We start from the raw sequence: 23,631 nt of genomic DNA, 5'->3' as shown, positions 1-23,631 counted from the left end.
AGTAAAAATATTGCTTTATGTGAATTTCACAATATGAATAGGCATTCCTGCCTGCCTCATGTGACAGCTTCATCTTTTTTAAGTGCTGCTGTTATGTACAGAGTGAATGAAAACTGCTTTTTTTTTGTGACACTTTACAATATGGCTGTATGTACCTAAACAATGAAAAAGGTGAATATGATCACTGTGTCCAAAATGGTCACATTTTGGGGCTAAGGCTGTCTTCTTTAATTGCTATATGTGTGAAGATCTCATTTCATATTCTGGTATTCGATTAAAATGGGTTCTCAGAGGCCAAGGCCAATCCAGGGGCTTGTGATGGACAAACTGGCACAGGCATTTTTTCCTGTGAACACTTCAGTTGGTACAAAAGGGCCACATGTGACTTCAGTGCCAAGGGACCCAGTCTCACCTTAATCCTAAAATTATGATAGACAAAAGGAAGCAAAAACCACCTGTAATATGCTAGCGGTTGATCAATACCATAATTTGCATTTTAAATGATGTGATTGGGTCAGTAAATATCTACCAGGCTACACGGCACCACATCCATGAAGATGGTTAATTGCCAGTCATAATTTAATGCTGTTGCAGAACACATGTTCCACAAGTACTCTCACACAAAATTGAAATTAAATTCTATGGGTTTAAACAAGAACTTTTGAGATGCATCATGAGAAGTGACATAGACTGTAAAAGAGACAAGCAAAATATTTTCTGTAAAACATACTTCCAATACACAACTATGACCCTAAGGCAGAATAAATAGCATGTGTATGTAGTCTCACAAACTTTTAGCTCATATGAAGACAGATGAATGTTCTTGCTCTGACAACATTTATATTACTATCACAGGTACATGGTACATATGATGAGAAGGTACTGCGACCATGATTAAAAAAGAGATTTCAAGATTTTGACAGATTTACACATTTTCAACCTTCTTGAGAAAATGGTTTTAGAATGCTGTGTATATGTATCAATGTGCACCTTGGTAGCTCCTGAATGGTTCAATGGATCATCACACAAAGTGATGATTTTCTTGAAAACAACCCTAACGATTTTGATTACATTTTAGTAATTTATGTGGATCACATCCCTAAGTAAAATTGCAAGGGTGACATCATCAAGAAAATAAGGTACACACTAGGGCCCAAATGAAAAATGTCAGTTTTCTTGAAACTGATTTAATCCATCAGATGGATTTCTGTGTTTGTTCAGTATTCAGAAACCAACATAATGGCGTTCTGAGCAACAGTCAGTTTTGTTTCAAAGTAACCAAGGTGAACTGGATCCAGGAAAAGTATGTGCAACATCTCAGCATTGACCTTCTGCTGAAGTGACTGTGTGTGAATCACCTGCTTCTCTAACTGGTTCTGTATGATAATTTTATTATGCAAAATAGCAATAACTTACATCAAGGTAGCAGCTGACAGAAGACCAAATCGTACTTCTACTAAACATCAATAAGAGAAAATCAATATAAATAAGGTACCAACTAATAAAAGCAGGAGAGACAACAATGTATATAATGATAAATAAATACAAACCTGAGGATGTCTGAGTTGGTCATGTCATGAACATGTGAATTATGTTGATTTTCTTTTAATCAAGAGAAACACAATCTTACCTAAGCTCACAGAATCCCCAATTATCAGTTTACTCCATTTATCCTTACTGCAATTTGGGATTTAGAATTAGGGGAAGGGTTTAACTGAAACCCAAAAATTAAATGTTACAAAGCTGAAACACGCAATATTCTGATTTCACATCTATTACAAATATTCTGACTGCTTGGGAAGGAAAACATAAGTGAGGTACATTTCAGTCAGACAGAGCTGTTCCTGCGGTATCCTTATTCTGACAACTTCTGTTCCTCCTTTTGTTGTTTTTCTTCCTCTTTTTCTTCTTTTTCTTTGAAACAGGTTTTCCTGAAAATATAAACAAGATGATGGTCCAGTGTTCAGTAACAAGAACACAGCTATGAATGCATTAACAGAAACTGCTGATAGTATCATTGTTGTTGATAACAACGCATCATGCACATGTGCCCTACATAAGTAAAGTAACTGAAGACCTGATGATGTGACACCTTGTGACGGAGTCGTTTCAAGTCACTGTGATTATCATCATCTCACACTATGAAGGGACATCAATAAGGTCATAAACTAACCTGTACACATATATATATTATACAGTAAAAGTAAAGGTATCCCCATAACAGGCCGTGGAGGCCCACAGGGCTGTGAAATGTTGAGGCTCCCACATTTTCTAGACAGTCGGCTCACATATGGCGGTAAGCTTGTCAGTCTTACATGCCGGCAGCCCTTTACCCACAGGAATAGGCACAGAAAACTAGGATCTAAGCATTGGCCATTTTGGATCATGGCAACCTACCACAGTGTTCCTCACTGGTGGTACAGGATTAATCTTATTTGTGAAAGCAAAATCCAATAACAAACTTTGTAACACATAGCAGTAGTAGTGCTGTACCTCTGATGAAGAGAGTCGGTGGGAACGTTCCTGGCACCCTGTCACAAGCCCTGTGAAATGGAGTCACAACATTATGATCAATTGGGATCCATAACGAACCCTCGATTACTGAGGTTGCCTTTGGATCTATTTTGTACATATCATGGAGTTTGAAGCGGCCATGCCTGAAAAAATATGCAAGCAAATAACATTACCAGTGAACTGTAAAAAAATACTGGTATCAGAAATGAACAACGGTTAATATGGTTCGGAAATATCAAGAGGCTGGGCTAGTATAACTGCATGCCCAAGAAAGAGATGTCTGCATCCGAGACAGCACTCAGCTGTGAATAATCTATTGCAGCAACATCAGTTGACTCTCACCAGATGACACAGTGTTACATCCCAGAAGACAGAACTCTTCATAACCATTGCTGTGAGAACCTTAAATAATATAAGGATCATTATGTAAGATTTGAGGCTTTCATGGCAGTGACTATGAAGAAAGCAGTCTTCTGGGATTTGGCACTGTGCATATGTGGTGTTAACGAACGTTTCAGAGGAACGTATCACCTCCATCTTCAGGGTAGAAGGAAACAATATAAGAAATCCGCAAGCGAAGAGACCGTGAGAACCGGTAAAAGCAGACTGGTGTTGGAAATATACACAGCTATGTGAGAGCAGAGAAGGAAGGGGGGAAGGNGGGGGGGGGTTAAGAGAGCAGATGGGAGGCTTCCATGACTTACTGAGACAAAAGCCCCCCTCTCTGTTCATATTTTCAGGATAGAGTTCAATCTCAATGGCTTCCCTAATAATGCGATCCATATAGCGGGTCTTGGTGGTGAGGATGGAGGTATTCTGAAGCTGAATACGGTATCCCAGATCGATGCTGTGTTCAGCTACGGCCGACTTGTCTGGATGTGCCGCTGATGCTCCTTCAACCTCATGTCCACGGAGCAGCCTGTCTGCCCAATATAGACCTTCCCGCGCTCGCATGGGATACTGTATACACCCGGTGTCCTTAGGCCCAGGCTATCTTTAACCGGCCAGAGGCCGGTCCTTTCTTCACTGCTCTCACATAGCTGTGTATATGTCCAACACCAGTCTGCTTTTACCAGTTCTCACAGTCTCTTCGCATGCAGATTTCTTATATTGTTTCCTTCTACCCTGAAGATGGAGGCGATACGTTCCTCTGAAACGTCGGTTAACACCACATATACACGGTGCCAAATCCCAGAAGACAGCTTTCTTCAAGGATCATTATGTTGGGGTTTTTGTATGATATGGATAATGTGCCCCATGTATTTCTGCCAGTGTTGGCCATGTCCCAGGCTTCACATTAGTCGAAAGTGATACAAGAAATGGTAAAAAAGAAAGATAAAGATATCCTTGTAACAGGCCATGGAGGCCCACAGGGTTGTGAGACATCAAGGCTTCCATATTTTCTAGATGATCGGCTCACAAATGGTGGTGAAGCTGTCAGCCTTATGCGCCGGCCTCCCTTTACCACCCTTTACCACCTAGGCTGAGTCAACCCCAGTGCCATACTGTGCCTGGAAGGATTAGGTCAACTGCAAAATCCAATGACCTCACTGGGAATCGAATCCAGTGCCTCAACCAACTATGCTACCACGTGTCGCCTCAACAAATGATACAGCAGAATAATTGACATACTGTCTTCTTACCCTACACTTTGTCGCAGATTAGCAAATGCACCCAACTTTGGAGTGTGAGAAAGAAGATAAGCTCCTGGCTCAAGGTCCACCAAACCAAGCAGCAGACTGTAAAGAGTTCCGAACGCAGTACTGTTAGGGTGGCCGGCTTGCTGAGCCACTTCATGCAGGGACTGCTGTTCAATCATCATGACTTCCGAAGTACAGGCATTCACACGTACTGCCAACATAATGTGAAAAATCATTTCCATGATTGTGACTGTCCAAATTACGAGATATAAAACACTGACCCTCTATCCCCTATTAGCCCCTTCACCTGCTATAATAACACTCAGAGATTTTCCATTTTAAATCCACTGGCTTTGTGTAACACTAACGTGATGGTGCAAGAGCGTGGGTCCAGCACATCTAGTGTTACAGTCCATCAATATAAGCACTGTTACCCTTGAGTTACTGCCTCGCTGCTGCCAGTACTGCGGAGGGGACTCAGCAGTTTCTGACTTCATGAGACTCTTTTGTCAGAACAGGTGAACAAGCAAACCTTCAGTTCTCATATGTTCTGTAGTTTTAAGGAGACATTAGAAATAATGATCCAGTTCCACCTCACTGCAAAATAAAGCAACATACCTCTATATAAATCAGCTCCAGGTCTTACATATAACGAGATCCACTGTCGAGTTAGTTCACTTCGAGTCAGACACTGAGCACCATACTCAGTCTGATATTCCAATTTTGGAACCACACAATACCTCTGAATTTTCTTGTCCTTTATCTGCAAGTACATATGATAAAAGTGTAATGAGTGTGTGTGTGTATAAACCCCACTCCCCTCCCAAAGAAATAGACTGTGAACACCCGGGCAACAGGCCAGGAAAGGTGTCACATGGAAGCAGGGAAGAAACTGAGGGGGAGGGGCTCTGGGAAGACAAATGGAGACACAGATACAGATGTTTATTGGAGTCCGTCATAACACAGCAACAGAACGGTCAAGGTTAAAATTACCTTAGCTACATGTTTCGGCTTTTAAAGCCATCATCAGGCAAACACATGACTACTATATTCACACACTATTCAACTGTAATTTCATTGTGACAGTAAAGCTGGATACTTGGTAACTGCTACATTATAAAATACAATGAATTACAAACTTATTATAAGACGAAAGTTATGAAGGAAAATATGGTTAAAAACTTTTCATGTGATATTGCACATCATCAAGTCAGTTGTTGCAATTTTGTATTCCCAACAGAGCGGATGATGGCTTTAAAAGCCGAAACATGTAGCTAAGGTAATTTTAACCTTGACCATAATGTTGCTGTGTTATGACGGCCTACAATAAAGATCTGTATATAATAACACAACAGGATGCACAAAATGAAAATTGTATATGGAGATGCTATGCTCCATGACGGTTGATCTACACAGTAAAGTGGAAATGCGTAAGGATGATGGACATACCCTGTCAGAATAAGTTCACTGGTCTGGGTTTTGTCAAGAGCAGTCCATTATATGAAAATGTATAGAACAATCCCTGCAATGTTAAAATAAAAGCTATCCCTGTAACAGGCCATGAAGGCCCATAGGAATGTCAGATGTAGAGGCTCCCACATTTGCTCTAGACAATCAGAACACAGATGGCAGTAAGTCTGTCAGCCTTACATGCCGGCCACCCTTTACCCTCCAGTAAGATTCCTGGTACTCATTTCTGCGAGAGACTGCGTGACCCCCAGGGCCACAGCGCGGCCGGAAGGATTAGGTAAAGTGAAAAAAAATCCACCTCATCGGGACTCGAACCTGCAATCTTCTGGCTTGTAGCACAGTGCTTCAACCAACTATTCCACCACATGTCCATGGATCAAATTTGAGTCTGGTGAATGTGATGATAATGTACCCAGCCACAGCCAAGATGTATTATGGTTTGTCTAAAACATCTTTGTTGGTGCATCACCATCAAGCAGTGATGTCAACCATTACATCGTAAAAAGAAAGTTATTAGATTCTATTTCCAACACATGATGGGAACGAAAATCGCCATTCCGGAGATCCTGTGAACACACAGGAGTCTTCTATAAGGCCGCCTAATCAAGGTGTGATGATCCCTCAAGGATGCTTTAGACGAAGATCACGTGGACAGAAAGAAGAGGAGATAAAACAGAAGGCAACAGTTCTACCACCATTCTATGTGGCGAACAGAAGCATGCATCATGCCAGTAATAAATATAAACTGGAATATCTAATACACAATGCTATGTCCACTGCACACTGTAAAAGGAGTACAGAAAATTCAGAAACTGTTCATTGTCTTCTGTTTCTTGAACACAGTACTTGGGAACCTAACATTTCCATTAAGGTATTAAGGAGGAAAGGTTCCTGTTTAACTGGGCTTATTAAAAAGAGCTAGTCAGACCAATCACTGGAGCAGTAATTGAGGTCAACTCTTTTAAATGGGCCCAACTAACTCACAGACCTGGTTGTAATTTGTGTCAGACTTTCAAGAAATGTCAAAGATAGGAAAAAACAATTCACATTTCCAATCAGTACTAAATATTTACCTCACAACCATCCACTTTGCACCTCACCAGAACTTTAATTTCACGATTACTGTTATCTCCTTTCAGAAAACCCTCCTTCCAATCGCCTGTATGACCTTCGTCCTTACTCAGTTTCCACACTTTGTATGAAACATTAAACCCAGGACCTGGGGGAGTAAAACCAGTCAAACCTGCTTCCTTTTTCTGCTTTTCTTTCTTATCTGCATCCACAGCACAACGTTCATATTGGGTCCTTACACTTGTAGTGGTAGTGTGATCTTCAGGCACAATAATGTCCTCAGACATTTTGTTTGTAACTTCTGAACATGATGTGTTCTCTTTAGTGCCAGAATAACCCAGTGATGTTACATTTTCTAATGACTTCCCCAAATCAATGTTATTTGTAGTCCTAGGAGTGTCTTCACAGAAAAACGTATTATCCAAATCACATTCTCTGTGTGACTGAGTTGCTTTCTGGCAAAGACTTTGATTAACATATGACATTTTCGCCAATAACCTTGCCTTGCTTCTTGTTATGCGAATACTTTCAACATCACTCTTTTGAGATGATTTCAGGGGCACATTCTTCACACCACCTTCAGTAGGTATGCTTGTATTTTCACCGGAATCAATGACCAGTCTGTCTTCAGCATCTGTCGACACATCTGACTCGCACTCACGGCTGCTGTGTTTACCCTTACAAGTATTTGCAGATACATCTGCTTCACTTCTGGGGCAGTCTGCCTGAGCTGTTTCCTCAGTATCACAAAGCAGTTGTCTTTCTGTATTACACACAGAGCCCTCTTTGCTGTTGATCAATTTAGAATACTTGGCGGCTGGTCCATTGCTTCGCAGTCTGAAACAATGACATTCAATACATGTATATAAAGCACTGAAATTTAGTATTCACACTCTCAATATCTGCAGCACTGAGCTGCTTTTGCGATGATTACAGATACTTTTGCACATAATGTGAGGATTCTGTGAACAGGAGAGACAAACATATTCATGTTCCAGTACCAAATAATTGAGCAGTAAAAACTGCCGAATGATGTAATGTAAAGGACTGTCTGTTATAACGTACATAGCAGACACACACACAACATTCATGGTCTGCTTAATAACACCATGTCACTGCCACTTACTGAAAGCACTTCGGTCCTCTTCTGGGGTACAGCAAGGATTTCACTCCAAACTTATGGAACCAGAGATTCTTTTCAACTGTTGTCAAAGACCGTGGAGGAAGAGCTTTGTCCACATACACAACCTTAACAGTTTCATCATCTGCAAGAAAGAAACAATTCTTATGTGAAGAGCAGTTAAGTTTTACATGTAGTATAAAAAAATATTCATTTTCCTTTGCGTTTCAGTTTCCTGTGAGTACGGACTCTTTGTTTAGACTCATACAACTTCATCAGTCACATCCATCTGCAGAAAATGTCCAGAAAATCAGTACATGCAGTAGACAATCTAATGTAAGTCATTCACACAACATATTCCAAACTCCTGCCTTCTTTAATGTTACTAACATGACAGTTACGCTAAAATTTAGGTGGTATGGAGGCCACTTCAGGAATTAACTCCTTTGTCACTACTCAGGAAGGTCTAACAGACCAGAACTGGACATAAGAGTCCACACAAGAAATAACAACCAATAATAACATGGCACTAAGGACTTTCATGAGCTAATACATCTTTAAAAAGTAATCAATTAGTATTAAGCACTGAAATACAAATCAAAATATCTTACCGCATTTCGCATGTTCCTTCACTATTACTGGTAAGTCCCAAGTTCTTTCAAAATTTGGATGATTATCAGTAATATGTTTCAAACCACTTGACGATATCACCACATGAACTCCATTGGCTACAGCAAAACGTTCAGCATTCTCATCTTCACTGACTGTCAGAATAATGAATATATAAATATTAACGCTCACATTCAGACCAACTGAACTGCACAGCCAGATCTTGGCAGAAACAGAGAATATATGACAGACAATAAAAGTATGACCACAAACGACTTCATGTACGAGATGACTATGCACTCAGCATTTAGATAAACACACCGGAACCCCACTGCAGTCAAAACTCAAAGCGCGGTCCCAATATTTCGCTCCTTGCTTCACATGTCCTGCAGTACTGACACCATGGACCACGTTTCACCATTTTATTCCACCTCATCTATGTACTACATTTTGAATTCAAGCTCAAGAGAATAAAAAGAGACACAGGCCCAAATCTAAAATAAAATGTAACGACATGAAATCAGGCTGCTTACAATGTGTTAGTGTGCCACGCGGAACATTGCGACACATGAATTACTGGAAAGCGCTGCAGACAGATCTCTATATCTAGGTTCAAAGCACTACTGCATCTTACCTGGAACTTTGTATGTGTTTCTTGTAGCAACAGATTCAGGTGGGAAACTGTGTCTCATGCTTGAATAATCAGTAGTTACGTGTACTGGACCCTTAAACTTTGGCAGGTGTATAAATGGAAACGAGCCCTAAAGACAGAGACACAGTCATCATTACCAAGACTGACTGTGGATTTAACAGGGCACCAAGCACACTTTGTATTCTAGAAAGATGAAAAATAAAATGCAGTGTACAGGAAAAGTAAAGTAATTTATGTATGAATATTAAAGTAAACTGAATATTAAAATTACAGTACACAGTAGGTTCACATCCCAGGCCTCACTAACCACTGGTTAGCATCTTGCTGTCTTCATGCAATCGTGGCCCACTGACCAAGTGGATGCTACCAGTTGGCTACCATTCCTCTCCTTCCTTTATCCAATCACGGCTCATTAACTACATCCCACTCCACTGACCATCCAATCAGAGTTCAGCAACCGCTTGGATGTTTCCGTATTGTTTAGAATTGTTATGAAGTTTCATTAGACCTTAAGTAAGGGGATGTCATTAATTACACTTTTCAGTTATTTAGATTAAATAGCCTTGACTAATGGAATGCAGCAGTTGTAGCGTATTTTTAAATACTCTTCTGCGATTTTCATGGAGTGAGGAAATCAGTGAAAAATTTGGTCAGGCTAGCCAACCTCAAGATCAAAATCGTAATTTTTAACAGTGTATTAAAACCAGAAATATGCATACTATAAATTTTAGTGTTCATCTTCTGTTCACATAGTGAATTTATGTGTTTTGTACAATTCTCACAATACACAATGATTATTTCTCTAAACAACACTGACTTTAAGACATTTGTAATGGTGATGATGTTCTCTGTGAGGTAGAAATTAAGTTTTTAAATATTATGAAGATAACCCTGAGGCTTGGAAGGTTAGATGAAGTGGGCCGTGGCACTGGCAAGTCTAAAGCCAGTGACCATTTCGAATGTCACAGCATATGCAAATACAAATCAATTCAAGTAAGAACAAAATTGCAGTGCAATGCAACCACCAAGTTTAGACTGATCTGCTGCCATGCGAAATAGAACTGGAAAGAGCAGCGCATCAGGTCTCACAATTTCCAATAAGTCTTCTTCCATTTTCATAATCACAGGTCTTCTGGTATCAGAGTACACTAATGGCAGCAGTTGCAGAGGCTCATAATCTGCCGGGTATCTTGCCACTTTGGAAAGTCGATGCTGTAACAGACAAGTGAATTCAAACTGACACTAAAAACAAGCTACAGGTTAGAAATGATGTCACACCAAAGGACTGAAGGAGATGAATGGAAACAGAGGGCAAGGAGCTCTGGGAAGAGACAGATCGACAGACAGGACTGCTAGGTTGCTAGGTGATCCACATAAGTGGAAATGTTGAAGGAAGGACATAAAAATGTAGATAACCAATGCATTTGTTAATTTTGCATATAAAAACTTTAGTACATGCTTCCAAAAGTTTGATTTGACTACCCACATGGTTTGCCTTTGAAACAAGCTCAAACAGTGCAGGTCTGTAACTAACAGTTGTATGAAACACTTTACTAAACCTAACCCATAAAACTCAAACACATAACAACATATGTGCAATTTACAATTTGCTATTTTTTTTATTTTATTTTTTTCATGTAATGGGATAATGAAATAACTCTCTGGCAATTGAACACCGAGATTCAATCCACCACTCACAAAATCCATTTTAATCCAATTATATCCTGATAACCTGTTTAATGACCACATGTAAGATTTAAAAACAGATACAAGGATCTCATGGCAGTGGTCTTCTGGAATGTTTGGTACATAAATATCAATTCTGAGGAATCTTCTGGATATAAGAGTAATTTTCTACCCTGAAGATGGAGGCACAAACTTCCTCCAAAAGGTTGGCACCTATCTACCAAACTACATACCATCGCAAGCCATAGAACCATAATGTTAAGTTTCAGTCTGCCTACCAAGACAACTAGGAAATGCACCACTGCTATGAGCAACATCATCACTGGTTGCATGTGTAAAATGCAATGAATGAGTACAATAAACTGCAACTACACACTCTCAAACATCTCTTTACTTAGGAAGACAGTATTGTTCTGGGATAGCAACTCTGTCACTGAGTAACATTAGCGAGATAAATCAACATAACAGAATTGCACACTTTGCTCATCAATATAAATAATTACATTCTGAGTGTCACTCATATTTCCAGAGTAGGGAATGACAACCCTAGAATTATGTATAATAAAAATGATTAAAGTATCATACTTTTGAATTTATAGCTGATTTCAATATGCATTCTCTAGTATGGACTACTTTTTACACTTACCTGCCATACTTCTTCAATAAATTTGCTTGCGTCTGGATTGATCAGCAAGTGCCTGTCTTGCGACAGCGCACACTGCTGCTTCACAAAATGAGTGAACTCAAAACGTTCTGCCACTACTTTGTCATGCAGTACCTGGAAAACACAGCAGATGAATGTTATTGCCAACTGCAGTCACTACACACTGCATCATGACATCTGGCCCTTAAAATAGACTAGAAAAAGATTGATGAATGACCTTCACACTGCAACACTCTCCGATGCATTGTGCATCCCATTTCTAAGGTTCAGCACTCCTGTGCCCTGAATGAAGCATGTATCTTGCTTAACAGGGAGTTTTTGACAGTCACTTGGTTTCATGAAGACAGAGACAATTTTTATGCCATTCAGGCATTCAACACTTTACTTTGCTGCTTAATGATGAAGCAGCACATATACTCGCCGAATTCTAAGTGGAAATAGTATCGCCATATTAATATTCACTGTCTCTGATAGGTTGTCAGTAGCTGTACCACATCTCTGAGACATTTTCAAGTCTGCAATTTCATTTGGTCATTTCTCTTCTGTATGTTACTTCAACCACAGAATGAAATGCAACAACTGGTATACATGAAGGAATGAAGATGACAACAATGCGGTGGCAGGAACTTTCTGGCCTTTGCATGTAGCTGCAAGGGCAAGCCGAGCGCCATTTAAACAAGTCTGCAAGGCAGTTAAATATACTGTAACTATTATATTAACATTACAAACACCTCCATTTTAACAGCATGCACTGCATTCCAAAGTGACATTCATGTGAGAGGCACATTTCAATTGCAGTGATGACAACAAACATTCTGTGGCTTTACAATAGATTAACACTGAAACAAAGTGTACATACTCCATACTGCTCTAATTCCTTCTGCTCCATCGGAGATGGAAATGGTGAATGCTTTCTTGCATATTTAACCATCAGCTGGAGATAGACAGCTTGTTGTTCAGCATTCAGTGATGACTTTTTGGGATATTTAGTTTTTGTTTCATCACTGTAGCAAGGAACATATTGTCCCTTGCCGTACCCAGTCCGCTGCTGAAACAATTACACATCCATAAGTAGACTTCACTCACTCAGTGCATATGAGTCCTGGGTCTAGGCAAAGAAGGCTCAATATTCCTTAACTTCATAAACACAGTTCTTTTGGCTTGTTTTGGACTTCATCCATCATCTGGTATGTAAAAGGCAAAAGTCCAGTGATTGAGACTAGCTCTTTCTAACAGGCCCAACTCAGTAGGTTGATCCTTCCCTACCCACCTGAAGACGGAGACAGATCCAGTCTCCGAAACGTCGTGGTCTTTTGTCTTTTACATACCAGACGATGGCTGAAGTCCAAAACAAGCCAAAAGAAGAACAGTATACACCATCGTCAGAATCATTTCAAGTCTATCTTCATAAACACAACATACTTACCATATTTGGCTTTTTGCATATTTGACCATCATTTTTAGCTTTCAGTTGTTGCTGTGGAGTGTCACTGCCTTCATTTCTTGCTTTTTTTCGACTGCCAGCATCATCAGAATCTGAAGATGAATCATCACTGAATATCTGCTGTAAGTTTCCATGCAATATTCTGTACGTTGAGGAGTATTTCTTCAAGCTGATATCATCAACAGAACAACATGGACTTCCGTCTTCTGTTTCACGAATGTTCCTAAAAGAATATTTCAGCTATACTTGAACTTGAAAAATATTTAAGATTTGCACAGCAGTAAAGATTCATATTCAAGCCTTTAGGGTTTTACATTGTGTACCCTAAACGTGAAGGCAGTGAATGTTCCTCTGAAACACAGGAACACTGCAACAACATTATCACCTATATTTGTTCTTGTTGTAATGACTTGAAACAAAAGCAGATGTCAACTTACATTGGGTTGAGGTAGTTACACCTTATTCTGATTCTGTTTCCCATACAGGTAGACAAATATAATACCATCCAAACAATAGGTCACAAAGAGCTGAAAGAAATACTTGAGCATCTGCCTAGGCAGAAGTTCCAAAACAGATATATATGAAACCTGACCAAGGGGTACCTGAGATATACAGTAATTCATACACTGTTAAATACAGGTCGAAAAGACCTAAAATGGTCGAGATCAATAGTGATATTCTGGTGAAAAGAGGTGCATTAAGGCCCTTGAATTTAGCTGACCATCATATTTTCAATGAAATCCTTCGCACATCAGTTCAAAAGGGTTCCGGGTTCACGATCCGCCATGACTCGAGACAAATTTTCACTGATGATATAAGTATTTTTATATCAGGAAATAGTGTTAATGTTGTCCAAAGGAAAATAAATGCAACAATAAATAAACTCACAGAGTGGTTTGAAAATAACAGATTAATTATTAATAAAGAAAAAACGATAGCAATATCCTTTCACCAACCACAAAAGAGACAACCAGAATGCCCATCAATAAAACTATATGATAAAGTCATCAGTTATACAGAACATACAAAATTTTTGGGAATGTGGTTAGACAAAAAATTAAGGTGGTCCACACATACTCAAACACTAGCAAGTAAGTTATGTAAAATATGTTTTGGCTTACGAATAGTCAAAAAAGTATCAGGATTAGAGACAGTTCTCGCTTTATACTATGCGTATTTTCAATCCCTGCTATCATATGGATTGATATTCTGGGGCAATTCAGCGAATGCAAAATTGATCTTTAAGATACAAAAGAGAGCTATTAGAGCTATAATGCAAATACAAAAAACCACCAGCTGCAAACAATATTTTAAATTGTTACATATATTACCTCTACCATGTTTGTATATATATGAAATATTAGTTTACATGAAATCCAACTTGAATGTTTTCATTACTAATTCAGCAGTACACTCACACAATACAAGAAAGAAAGACAACTTATTCATAGTTCCATGTAGGACGAGTACGTGTAAGAACAACTTCAATAATGTTGGACTTCATCTTTTAAACCACTTGCCACAATATATAAAAGATATACCAGCGCTATATAAATTTAAAAAGACTTTGAAAACATTTCTACTTGAACATTGTTTTTATAGTATAGATGAGTTTTTCTTGTTTGGGGATAAACCCTAGTTAACATAAATATAACCAGATAATTCAAGACTACGTGACATGTTGAGCTTATACCAGCATGCTATGAATGTATACTGCGCAGTTCTCTTCTGCTTAAAGGAATCAAGACACCATGTTGGATATGTGAGAGAAAGGACATCATGTGATGGAGGGACGTCTACGTAGGCCACTTAGAGAGAGATCGAGAGTACCAGGCCATCAAGAAGGGCACCAATCTGCAGTGAACATTACACTAGCTATCCATATCATTATTCTAAGGCCACGCCATAGCTTAAGCGATTAGTCGCTGGCTTCCCACCACTGCGATCTGGGCAAGTGGGATTTGTGATGGACAAAGTGGCGCTGGGGCAGGTTTCCTCCGAGTACTTCGGTTTCCCCTGCCAATCTTCATTCCATCAAATTCTCCATAAATAAGAATATCTAACTAATTCTAAATTGTAATCAACTGTAAACAATTGTAACTATTGTAATTTTAATCTTACTCATATATTAAATTGTTAATATTCAGAATTAACTTGACTTGTCCTATATCATGTACAATGATCTACAGTGACGAAATCAATCAATCAATCAGTCAATCAATTATTATAAACTAGACGAAATGTTTACGTACCATGGCAATTTAAGAAATAGCTCCATTGTTCAACGAAATCTCAATTCTACTACAGCATGCTATGAATGTATACTGCGCAGCTTAACTTTCTGAAGGTGTCAACATGTTCTTAACAAATCACAGTCATCACAATTACAAACGTCTAACCTCAACAATTACAACACCAAAACGAACCCATTAACCTCGTGGTCACAAACATAGTACATACTCAAGTTCAAAGTATATCAGACCTGTATGTAGGTGAGACGTGCATATTTTGCATACCCGCATGCCATCTATAAATGTCTTGTGCAATTCTCGAATTCTATGGCCGGTGTCGTTGCCTTACTCAGTAAAAGCAAACCTTGCTGTCTAGTACTGTGCCACCCTCTACTGCGTGATACCCATACTCTACTTGTTAGGGTCATTCATTCATTGATATAGGACACTTCAATCTGTATTATCAAAATACAATACCGTTACTGGTTATGGTACATACGAACTTATTAGGAATACAGCTGTGGGAACCTCACACATTCTAACACACAGCTTCGTCAGTCTAACAGCCAACATTAAACTTCTGCTAAAGCCAAATCATTATCAACCCAGCAAAGTGCTTCTTCATTATTCTAAACATTTCCTCATCAGTAGCCAATATTACAGAATTCTTCATTTGGATAATCTTCTCTTGAATAATAGCATCCCTTAACAAGCTAGCGCTTCATTTCCTCTTTAACCTGGTATGTGCTGTCACCTATTTATGTAGTTAAGCATGTACAGGGCAATTATTCCTTGTGTTACGTATATGTCTAGTATGACAGAATGGGGCAAATCAAACCATAATAGAACATTCTTCTTGCATTCATATTATGTATTTAAAGAGCCCATTAATTATAAATTATGGCTAATTATACTACAGGGTCTTTCAATACAAACTTCCCAACTCAGGTTACTGTCAATTTTAACCCAAAGGAATACATTTCCATAATTCTTACCCTTAAGCCCTCCTAACCCCTTACCTCCTTAAGGGCCATTTAACTTTATTTATTCAAATGTGCAAAATTAATATCTGAATTTCAAATTTCACACTGCAAAAGAACTTAATACCATTTTTTGTAATCTGATTACAAGCTGAAAATAATGGGAGCTCAAAGATTTACTAGTTGTCAGCCTGGAAGCTGTTATAGGGTCAAATTACCACTCCTCTGCTTCTTGTATCTGAGGATTGTCTGACTCAAATCTTGGAAAAGACAGATTATATTTAAGTTTCTGTAGTTTCTCCAGACGAATACTGCAGCAGTACTCTGATTATGCCACCATCATGTCCTTCCAAATCCTTTCCAATTTATGAAATCATCCTACCATTCAGTACTGTACTACTGAGACACTGAAGGAAAAAATAAACCACACAGACTTATAAGAAAAAAAAAAAAAGAATGTTGAAATAAGACGGCTTTATACACTTCACGCCTTACTTTTTGGGAACAAAATCTTCACTATATTATGTGGAAAAACCATGACAGCTGGATGATATGACATGTAATGCAACCAACCATTCTATCAGAATGGTGATTATGAATACCAAACAAGACTTTTTCATAAACACTTGTGGTTCTCTCGGTGGTGGCTACAGGAGAAAGTTACCAACGCTTGAGAACATACTTCTCCATCTTTAGCTAGCTAATAGTAGGCACACTGCAAACTCTTAACAAACTTCAAGATGGAGGAAGCGTGTTCCTTCAAAACATCAGGAAACTTCTACCAGACCATATGTCATATCCCACAAATAATTCTCTTAAAGACATTTAATATCCACAATCCCAAGTGAATATTCAAATGTTTGACTAAGGCAACATTTTAATAAATCACTCCCTTTAAGGTATGCAACAATGGTTAATTCTTTATATGAATATTATATTGGACATCATCCATTGTCTGAGATGTAGAAATTGGAAAATGTTCAACATAATACCCTTAATTAACAGACATGTTTACAGCTGACCTATATTTTATACTAACTGTATATTAGCTGTATATATGCAGCAACAGTTACCTGTGCTCATTCTGGTTCATGTAGCTTCAGAGGTAGAAGGGGAGGGCAGGGGGGCAAGACTGTGCCCCCTGGCACTACAGTCCCAAACAGACCTACTGTACCACCCCCTGTTCAAACATGTGAAGCATTGGTGGAATGATGACAGCGGTGGCGGGACTACTTCCATTGGTACTGTGACCCCCAGATACAAGGGCTGTTCCAGTTCCCAGTGATACATGATATGTTCACAGAATAACTTGCTCCAGTACTGTCACTTTATTCCACAGAAGCTAACCTGGGACTGAACTCAAACCTTCATAGTGAGATTCCAGAGATAAATGTCTGAGCACAGCAATGCTTCATGTAACTGCAGATCAAATGATAAAAAATTACCTGGCGCTAGTTAATGAAAGATAACTGCACCGCCTCCATTTTGTATGTCTCTATACTTCAAGGAATGAAAAAAGTGAACATGGCTTCCACTGGAAATGAGTGTACATTCCTGCTTTAATTACTACCAACATACATGCCATAGTAAAAAAGAAAGCATCTGCTGTTGTCATCAGTGTTCTTGGTCTTGTTATTATCACTACAATTGATTCAGCAGCCAAGAGTCACTCTGCTTACATTCTGCAGAAGTCTACGATAAAATTATGCCACTGTATTTCTAATACAGTACATCAGTTGGGGCAAAGTGACAATACATACAAGTAAACAAACCACTCAAACATCAACAGAAGAAATCATGTTTGTTTTTTAAAATTCTCACACCCATGACACTATAATGACCATTTTGGAGAATGCACACACACAGATAAATATATAAAATCAACATATAACCGTTTTATGCTAAAATAATTTCATACACTGATATACTTTATAATTTTTTCATTATCATTGTGATACTGCTCCCTTTACATTAATTGACATGATTCAATGCTAAATATTCTAGACATAAGAGAATATTATTGTTCAGTTACTGTGGCAATATTGGTGTTCATTAAGCATCCAGTAGCAATACAAACACATGAAACGGACCTGAACTTTCAAGCTACTAGCCACCAAGTAGTAGTTACTAGTATTACAGGTCCGTCAAGAGTTAAAAGACAAAATGGACAACCTCACCTAATCACGTAATGAACTTCCACAAACTATTGACTGAAACTCAAAGTTAAATTTTATGGCATCACAACAGAAACTCCTTTGCAGAATGATTATATACAATTAACAAAACATGTCTGTTGCAATGGGAGTAAAGCCATCTATACTGAAGCCACAGAAACACGTTCCATGGATGGATAGGCTTAATGCTGCTTGAGGTTTCCTCCCCCCCCCAAGCCTGTGTCATTAGCAAATGTTATCATCACTTTCAACATTTCTGTCATGAGACTGGCCAAATTCATCAATCCTACAATCTCACACTATATAGAGTTTGATGACGACACGGCTGTACAATTAATTACTGCAGGGGAATACTGAGAAGTACGCTGTAGGGGTAACAGCTTGAAGGACACACACATGAAAGGGTTGATCCGTGTTTCTTCTTTCCATGGCCTCAATATAGTTTAAAAGCTGAAAAGCCGTGAGCTTGAAAACATTATCTAAAATATGCTGTCCGCCGCCAATCATACAATAAATTAACCATTTTGGTCAGATTTATGATCAATGCTCAACATGATATACATATATATGTAACACATACACACAAGTATATACACAAACTCACACTTGTACAGAATGTATGGGAAAGCAAGGTAATGTGGCCTTACATTTACCATATGAAGCACAAGATAACTTACGTACCCATGTTCCAACTACTGTCATCTCATTCACCTCCTGAGTCATGCATTTATATAAAAAAACAGTTCACTGATGCGTCCCACTTCCCACTGCACAACACTGTTTGACTTCAGCTTATGTAACAGTTCCCACAATTAATTTTCATATAATAAAACTTCAGAGAAACTCCCTCTCTCAAAACATCACTTGGCTATCTGAATTTTAAATTTCCCTACTTCTGTTGGGCTGTTAGCCTTAATTTAACTTTCAGCAATGGCAAAAGTATTGCAAAAATGCAACATTCAGTCAGCTAGACTGTGCACATGCACAGGAATAATAGTGGCAGGCACAACTGATTAAGGTACTTCAAACTGGGGAGGGGCACAATAGAAAAATTTAGTTTCTATGGTTAAATGAAGTACCAATACGATGCGCAGACATTTTCTCGTGAATATACAGTTCCAGTGGTCCTCATTAAAATGTATTAATGGAACTTAATTTTGGTCCATGCTGAATAATCTTGAATTCAAATTAAAATTGTGTACATTGCAACTCTGAGCAGGAAATTAAAAAAAAAACACCAGAAAAAGTAAGAAGGTGCAAATGAATTATTCACTCCAATTTAATTAATGTTATCAGTTACACAAATAAGACTGTCAAAGTGGGGTTTAAAGACACACTGATCACGACATAAGTTGGTGTTATGCTGCCGTGCATATTCTGAACTGCAAATTCAGAATTAAACTACAACACTGAACAGCTGTGAACTGTTTCAAGTGCTTTCCACCATTTTATGCCTATCCTGGAAGAAAATGCAATCTTTTAATCGGGAAAGATTGCTCTTTGTATCACAACCTTCCTCTCCTTAATTGTCATGCCATGTTCTAAAACATTCTGCTCATCTGCGAAGCATCATAACAAATGCCAGTAAAAAAACAGACAGTAATGCCATCTGACTTGGCTCTTGTGACATATACGCCCCTGCCTCTTCCCCAAATCCATTCAGAAAACATGCAATAATTCTTATTGCAGTGAAAGCATCCAATCTGACAGCGTCACATCTCCACTCAACTGGGCACGGGCTGGCAGCTACTCCAGTTCCCTCTATCTGCTACGGCAAGAGAGGCCTCCATCTGCGGCTACTGAATATACCCACAGTACACACAGTGAACATCCCATTCAGGTTCCAGATCTGAACACAAACTGAAGATCAAGGTACATTTAACACCACTGAATTTAATGACATGGGATCAGTGGAACTGAACCTTAAATGAAGACTCCGCTGTGCATGTGTCTGCATGTATGCCTGTGTGCAAGCAGCACACGCACATCTTTTCTTTATATACACCCACACACACACGGACTTTGCAGTACACAGAACACCAAGTATCACAATACAGCTCTCTCTCACCTCTGATAACTATGTGTGGTTAGTAATGCATAAAAATATCTGCCTTTGTCCAACAATATAAAATATATGTACAATCAGAAATGCTGGTGCTCGATACAACGATCCGGTAACACCAGTAAGCAAGGAAAGTTACAAAATAAGAAAATCAATCAATATGTTAGTGCTACACTACATGATAACATCCATTCACACCTAACGTCGATCAGTATAGCCACACTTACAGTAATCACAGCAACAATGCCAATATGGCACTACCACCTGTTGCTTTGTTCGGGTATGCACCACCGTACAACAGTTTTGTTGAAATGGACGATTTGATTCACCTCTTCACAAGGCTACATACAAGCTCGTTAACAAACCAAAATATATGAAGTTGGCTCAAATCACCAGTAACTACACAGTTCACTTCTGGTTTCCTCATGCTTCTTGCTCAACCAATCAGTAACACAGGAGTCCCTCATTGCCCAGAAGGCTATACCACTGCCACTACCTCCGGGCACTAAACCCCCTGGTTCCATCTGGTCCCTTGGGAAGACGCACTATGTTAGGCAATTCTGATGTTCTTAAAACTTCCATTTTTGTTTGAATTTTGCTAATCCTGTAAAGATCATAAAAGCAAAACAAGAATTACAATTTCCATTATATAACAATAAACAGCAACTGCAATGGTTGGGCCATGTAAGAGGAATGGATAGGTCAAGGGTACCAGGAAACGCATCAGAATTACACTGGATGATGAGGAACAAGATGATTCAGCCAGGCAATAGAATACATCAAGCACAGACAATGCTCATACTCCTTCATGTATGACTCACAATCTCTTTACCTTGGACACAAAGGCTACTGTTACTCAGCAGACCTGAATGAAATTGGGCTGGCCAGTAAAACATCACTTATCTACATATGCAGTTTCATTTAGGCATAGAGTCTTCACAAATTGCTGAAATTTTATCACAAGTGTTCAAAGAATTTCCAAGAAAACTGCCATTCTGTACTTTGAGGCCTATTTGAAGGTCCCCTATTATGGGAGCCCAGACATTCAGGTTCACTCTCAACCCATATGAAGAGCAAATGATGCTATAAGAAGCAAAAAAGATAATACAATATCGTTTGCCATTAATATAGAGAAACAAACCTGCCATAAGCATGTTTCCTACAAGTACATCAGGGAAAATCTAACCACAGGCAGCAGAATTTGTAGAATGGTATAGAACAAACTGTGATAACGTGTCTGAAACATCCCTGATGGTGCGTCATCATTATATCATTAAGCATCTTCTAGAAAGCTACCAAGACTCTATTTCCACATACGATAGAAACAAAAATGCCATACATGAGACCTCAATGAACATGCACCTCACTGCCTACTCAAAGTATACAGTACATCTGAGGAGACAATGGCAAGAAACATGAACACTTGACAATTTACAAGCTGCTGTGTGCACACACCGTCAACAAATCCTGCAAGTTACTAACACTGCAACAAAACTGTGCAGACAAACAGATCTACTGCTCAATACCTGTATAATAATTCACACCAATTCTACATAGTTCGATACTGAAAGCATCATTACACAAACCACAAAAATAAATCACTTTCAAACAGAAAAAAGTAAATCGCAAAATCCTTCTCACATTTAAAAATGTTTTATTAGTTTTTACCTATCATTAGTTGCTATATGTAGTTGCTCTTCTGGGCTTCGTGCTTCTCCTAGAATTCGCAGTCTTGCTTCAGCATATTCTTGCTCTCTCTGGTGTGGGAGGTGTGGGTGGAAAAAGAAAGGACAAATGTCATTATATTTATAAAACCCAACAAGGCTCACATATATTATCTTTTCATATTCACATACTGTAACTTCACCCACAGAAACACATCCATCACGTCAGCTCCAAGCTCATCAAAACACTTTTACCTGTTGGAGAGTTTTAATTGGCTGCCGGGGCTTTGAGTCTCCATTAAGGACTGGTCCATCCGCACCACCAATCACATTATTCCTAGCAGGTCGCTTTAGAATTTTAACTGTTGGTTCTGGAGGAACATACTGAGTCCTGAGACTGTCCTCCCCTTGGAGTACTATTGGACCGTTTGTCACCTCCCTGATGAAAGTCATAAGTCACTTATCACTACATTCTAATGTCTGCACACAAAAATATTTATTTTCCATATTTTCACCAGCTAATGAAGTTTCTTGTTGAATGGAGACCAATAACTACTGCTGCCTCCACCACTGGTTTATATGCTACATTTATCACCTTGTGTGATGACGCACAAAGACATAGTGCTAATGATCCATAAAGTACAGATTTAATGCCCTTCTTAAGTTACTAAACTTCACTNACAGGCAACTGTATAATTTTACCAGACATTATAATTTCCTTACTATCACATAGCATAAAGCATTTTCACAACATTTAATGTGGCTTAGAAGTGTAGCACTCTCCTACTTATTTTAAATACGAAAAAAAATATGGGAACAAACTGGGTCCCTCGGATATTATAAAGCTTGTTTCATAATAGCATATAGTCAAAGTCTTGGCCACAAAGTGAATACTAGAAAGCACAACGTATCTTACTCATTACTTATGAATGTATCTTTAACACTACCTCGGCGTGACTTCAGATTCATCTGGAGAGGGTGTTTCGGACTGCAACAGCTTCCTGTCGAGGACCTATGAGAAACACGACGATTAATTTGTTTCACATCCACAATAGGAAACTCCTCACCTTCTACGTAACCTACAGTACTAAACTCAAAATTTTATCACAAGCACCTAGTGTATATTGTACTTCAACACATATATCAGCTTAAATGATAACTCTGAATTAAGACTGAAATGATCCATCCAAAAGTGCTTCATAGAAACATGCCTCCAACATTTCCTGCATGGAAGCAAAATGTCTACCACTTGAATTCACTGACCAACATACACACATTCATCTTTACCCATATTTACACCCAAGAAATACAAAACTGACATAGTTTAAATTAAATGTAATCGTTAGGGGTTCTGTGGAAATTAACTGCTAACTTTAAAATAAGTTAACAAACCCCCGAATCCTCGATTTCTTCCCAACTTTCTATAACATCTACATCCTCCCAGGCAGCCATTTTGAGGGCAAGCACGGCCTACTTGAAATATATCATCACTTAATGAATTACTGAATTGCACACAACGTAACATTAGCTTTTTCTGCGTAAGAGATTACTTAATAAGACTACAATTCCGGGGCCTACAGAAATTCATGCAATACTCTACTGCTTACTACAGTAGATGTAGGATAGCTGCGTTAGCGGAGTACACTTTCT

General features: G+C 38.7%; 2 protein-coding genes across 4 annotated transcripts; both read right to left on the bottom strand.

The window, feature by feature from the left end:
* Positions 1–1,371: 1,371 nt before the first annotated feature.
* Positions 1,372–15,179, bottom strand: LOC111862140 (little elongation complex subunit 2). Of its 2 annotated transcripts, none has more exons than XM_023847310.2 (13): positions 15,123–15,179; positions 12,853–13,093; positions 12,286–12,474; positions 11,409–11,540; positions 10,166–10,288; positions 9,059–9,185; positions 8,427–8,579; positions 7,822–7,960; positions 6,698–7,532; positions 4,773–4,917; positions 4,158–4,365; positions 2,494–2,657; positions 1,372–1,931 (listed from the first exon to the last, which is right to left on the bottom strand). In XM_023847310.2, exons 1-13 carry the CDS (start codon positions 15,146–15,148, stop codon positions 1,825–1,827), a joined length of 2,589 nt encoding a protein of 862 aa, XP_023703078.1. In that variant the 5' UTR covers positions 15,149–15,179; the 3' UTR covers positions 1,372–1,824. The 2 variants fall into 2 exon arrangements, with proteins under 2 accessions (XP_023703078.1, XP_023703080.1); XM_023847312.2 differs by having other exon boundaries at positions 12,286–12,471.
* A 2,431-nt stretch (positions 15,180–17,610) lies between these two features.
* Positions 17,611–23,530, bottom strand: LOC111862146 (SUZ domain-containing protein 1). 2 transcript variants are annotated; one of them, XM_023847325.2, is made up of 5 exons: positions 23,374–23,530; positions 22,929–22,993; positions 22,237–22,420; positions 21,986–22,074; positions 17,611–20,921 (listed from the first exon to the last, which is right to left on the bottom strand). In XM_023847325.2, exons 1-5 carry the CDS (start codon positions 23,431–23,433, stop codon positions 20,810–20,812), a joined length of 510 nt encoding a protein of 169 aa, XP_023703093.1. In that variant the 5' UTR covers positions 23,434–23,530; the 3' UTR covers positions 17,611–20,809. The 2 variants fall into 2 exon arrangements, with proteins under 2 accessions (XP_023703093.1, XP_023703092.1); XM_023847324.2 differs by lacking the exon at positions 23,374–23,530 and adding an exon at positions 23,193–23,367.
* Between the last annotated feature and the right edge of the window lie 101 nt (positions 23,531–23,631).

This window comes from Cryptotermes secundus, unplaced genomic scaffold (assembly GCF_002891405.2).
Source record: "Cryptotermes secundus unplaced genomic scaffold, Csec_1.0 scaffold770, whole genome shotgun sequence".
NCBI classification, from domain to species: Eukaryota; Metazoa; Arthropoda; class Insecta; order Blattodea; family Kalotermitidae; genus Cryptotermes; species Cryptotermes secundus.
The sequence above is the reverse complement of the archived record's forward strand: the minus strand, read 5'-3'. Positions and strand labels throughout refer to the sequence as shown.

Excerpts from the sequence above, each read along its gene's own strand:
- LOC111862140 (XM_023847310.2), bottom strand. The coding sequence starts at position 15,148 with ATGGAGCTATTTCTTAAATTGCCATG. Across the intron at positions 11,541-12,285 it reads AGGAATTAGAGCAGTATGGA|GTACTGCATGACAAAGTAGT; the intron begins GTATGTACACTT and ends TGTGTTTTCCAG. Across the intron at positions 8,580-9,058 it reads AAACACATACAAAGTTCCAG|TCAGTGAAGATGAGAATGCT; the intron begins GTAAGATGCAGT and ends TTATTCTGACAG.
- LOC111862146 (XM_023847324.2), bottom strand. The coding sequence starts at position 23,258 with ATGTGTGTATGTTGGTCAGTGAATTCAAGTGGTAGACATTTTGCTTCC. Across the intron at positions 22,421-22,928 it reads GAATCTGAAGTCACGCCGAG|GGAGGTGACAAACGGTCCAA; the intron begins GTAGTGTTAAAG and ends GACTTTCATCAG. Across the intron at positions 20,922-21,985 it reads CATATAGCAACTAATGATAG|GATTAGCAAAATTCAAACAA; the intron begins GTAAAAACTAAT and ends TGATCTTTACAG.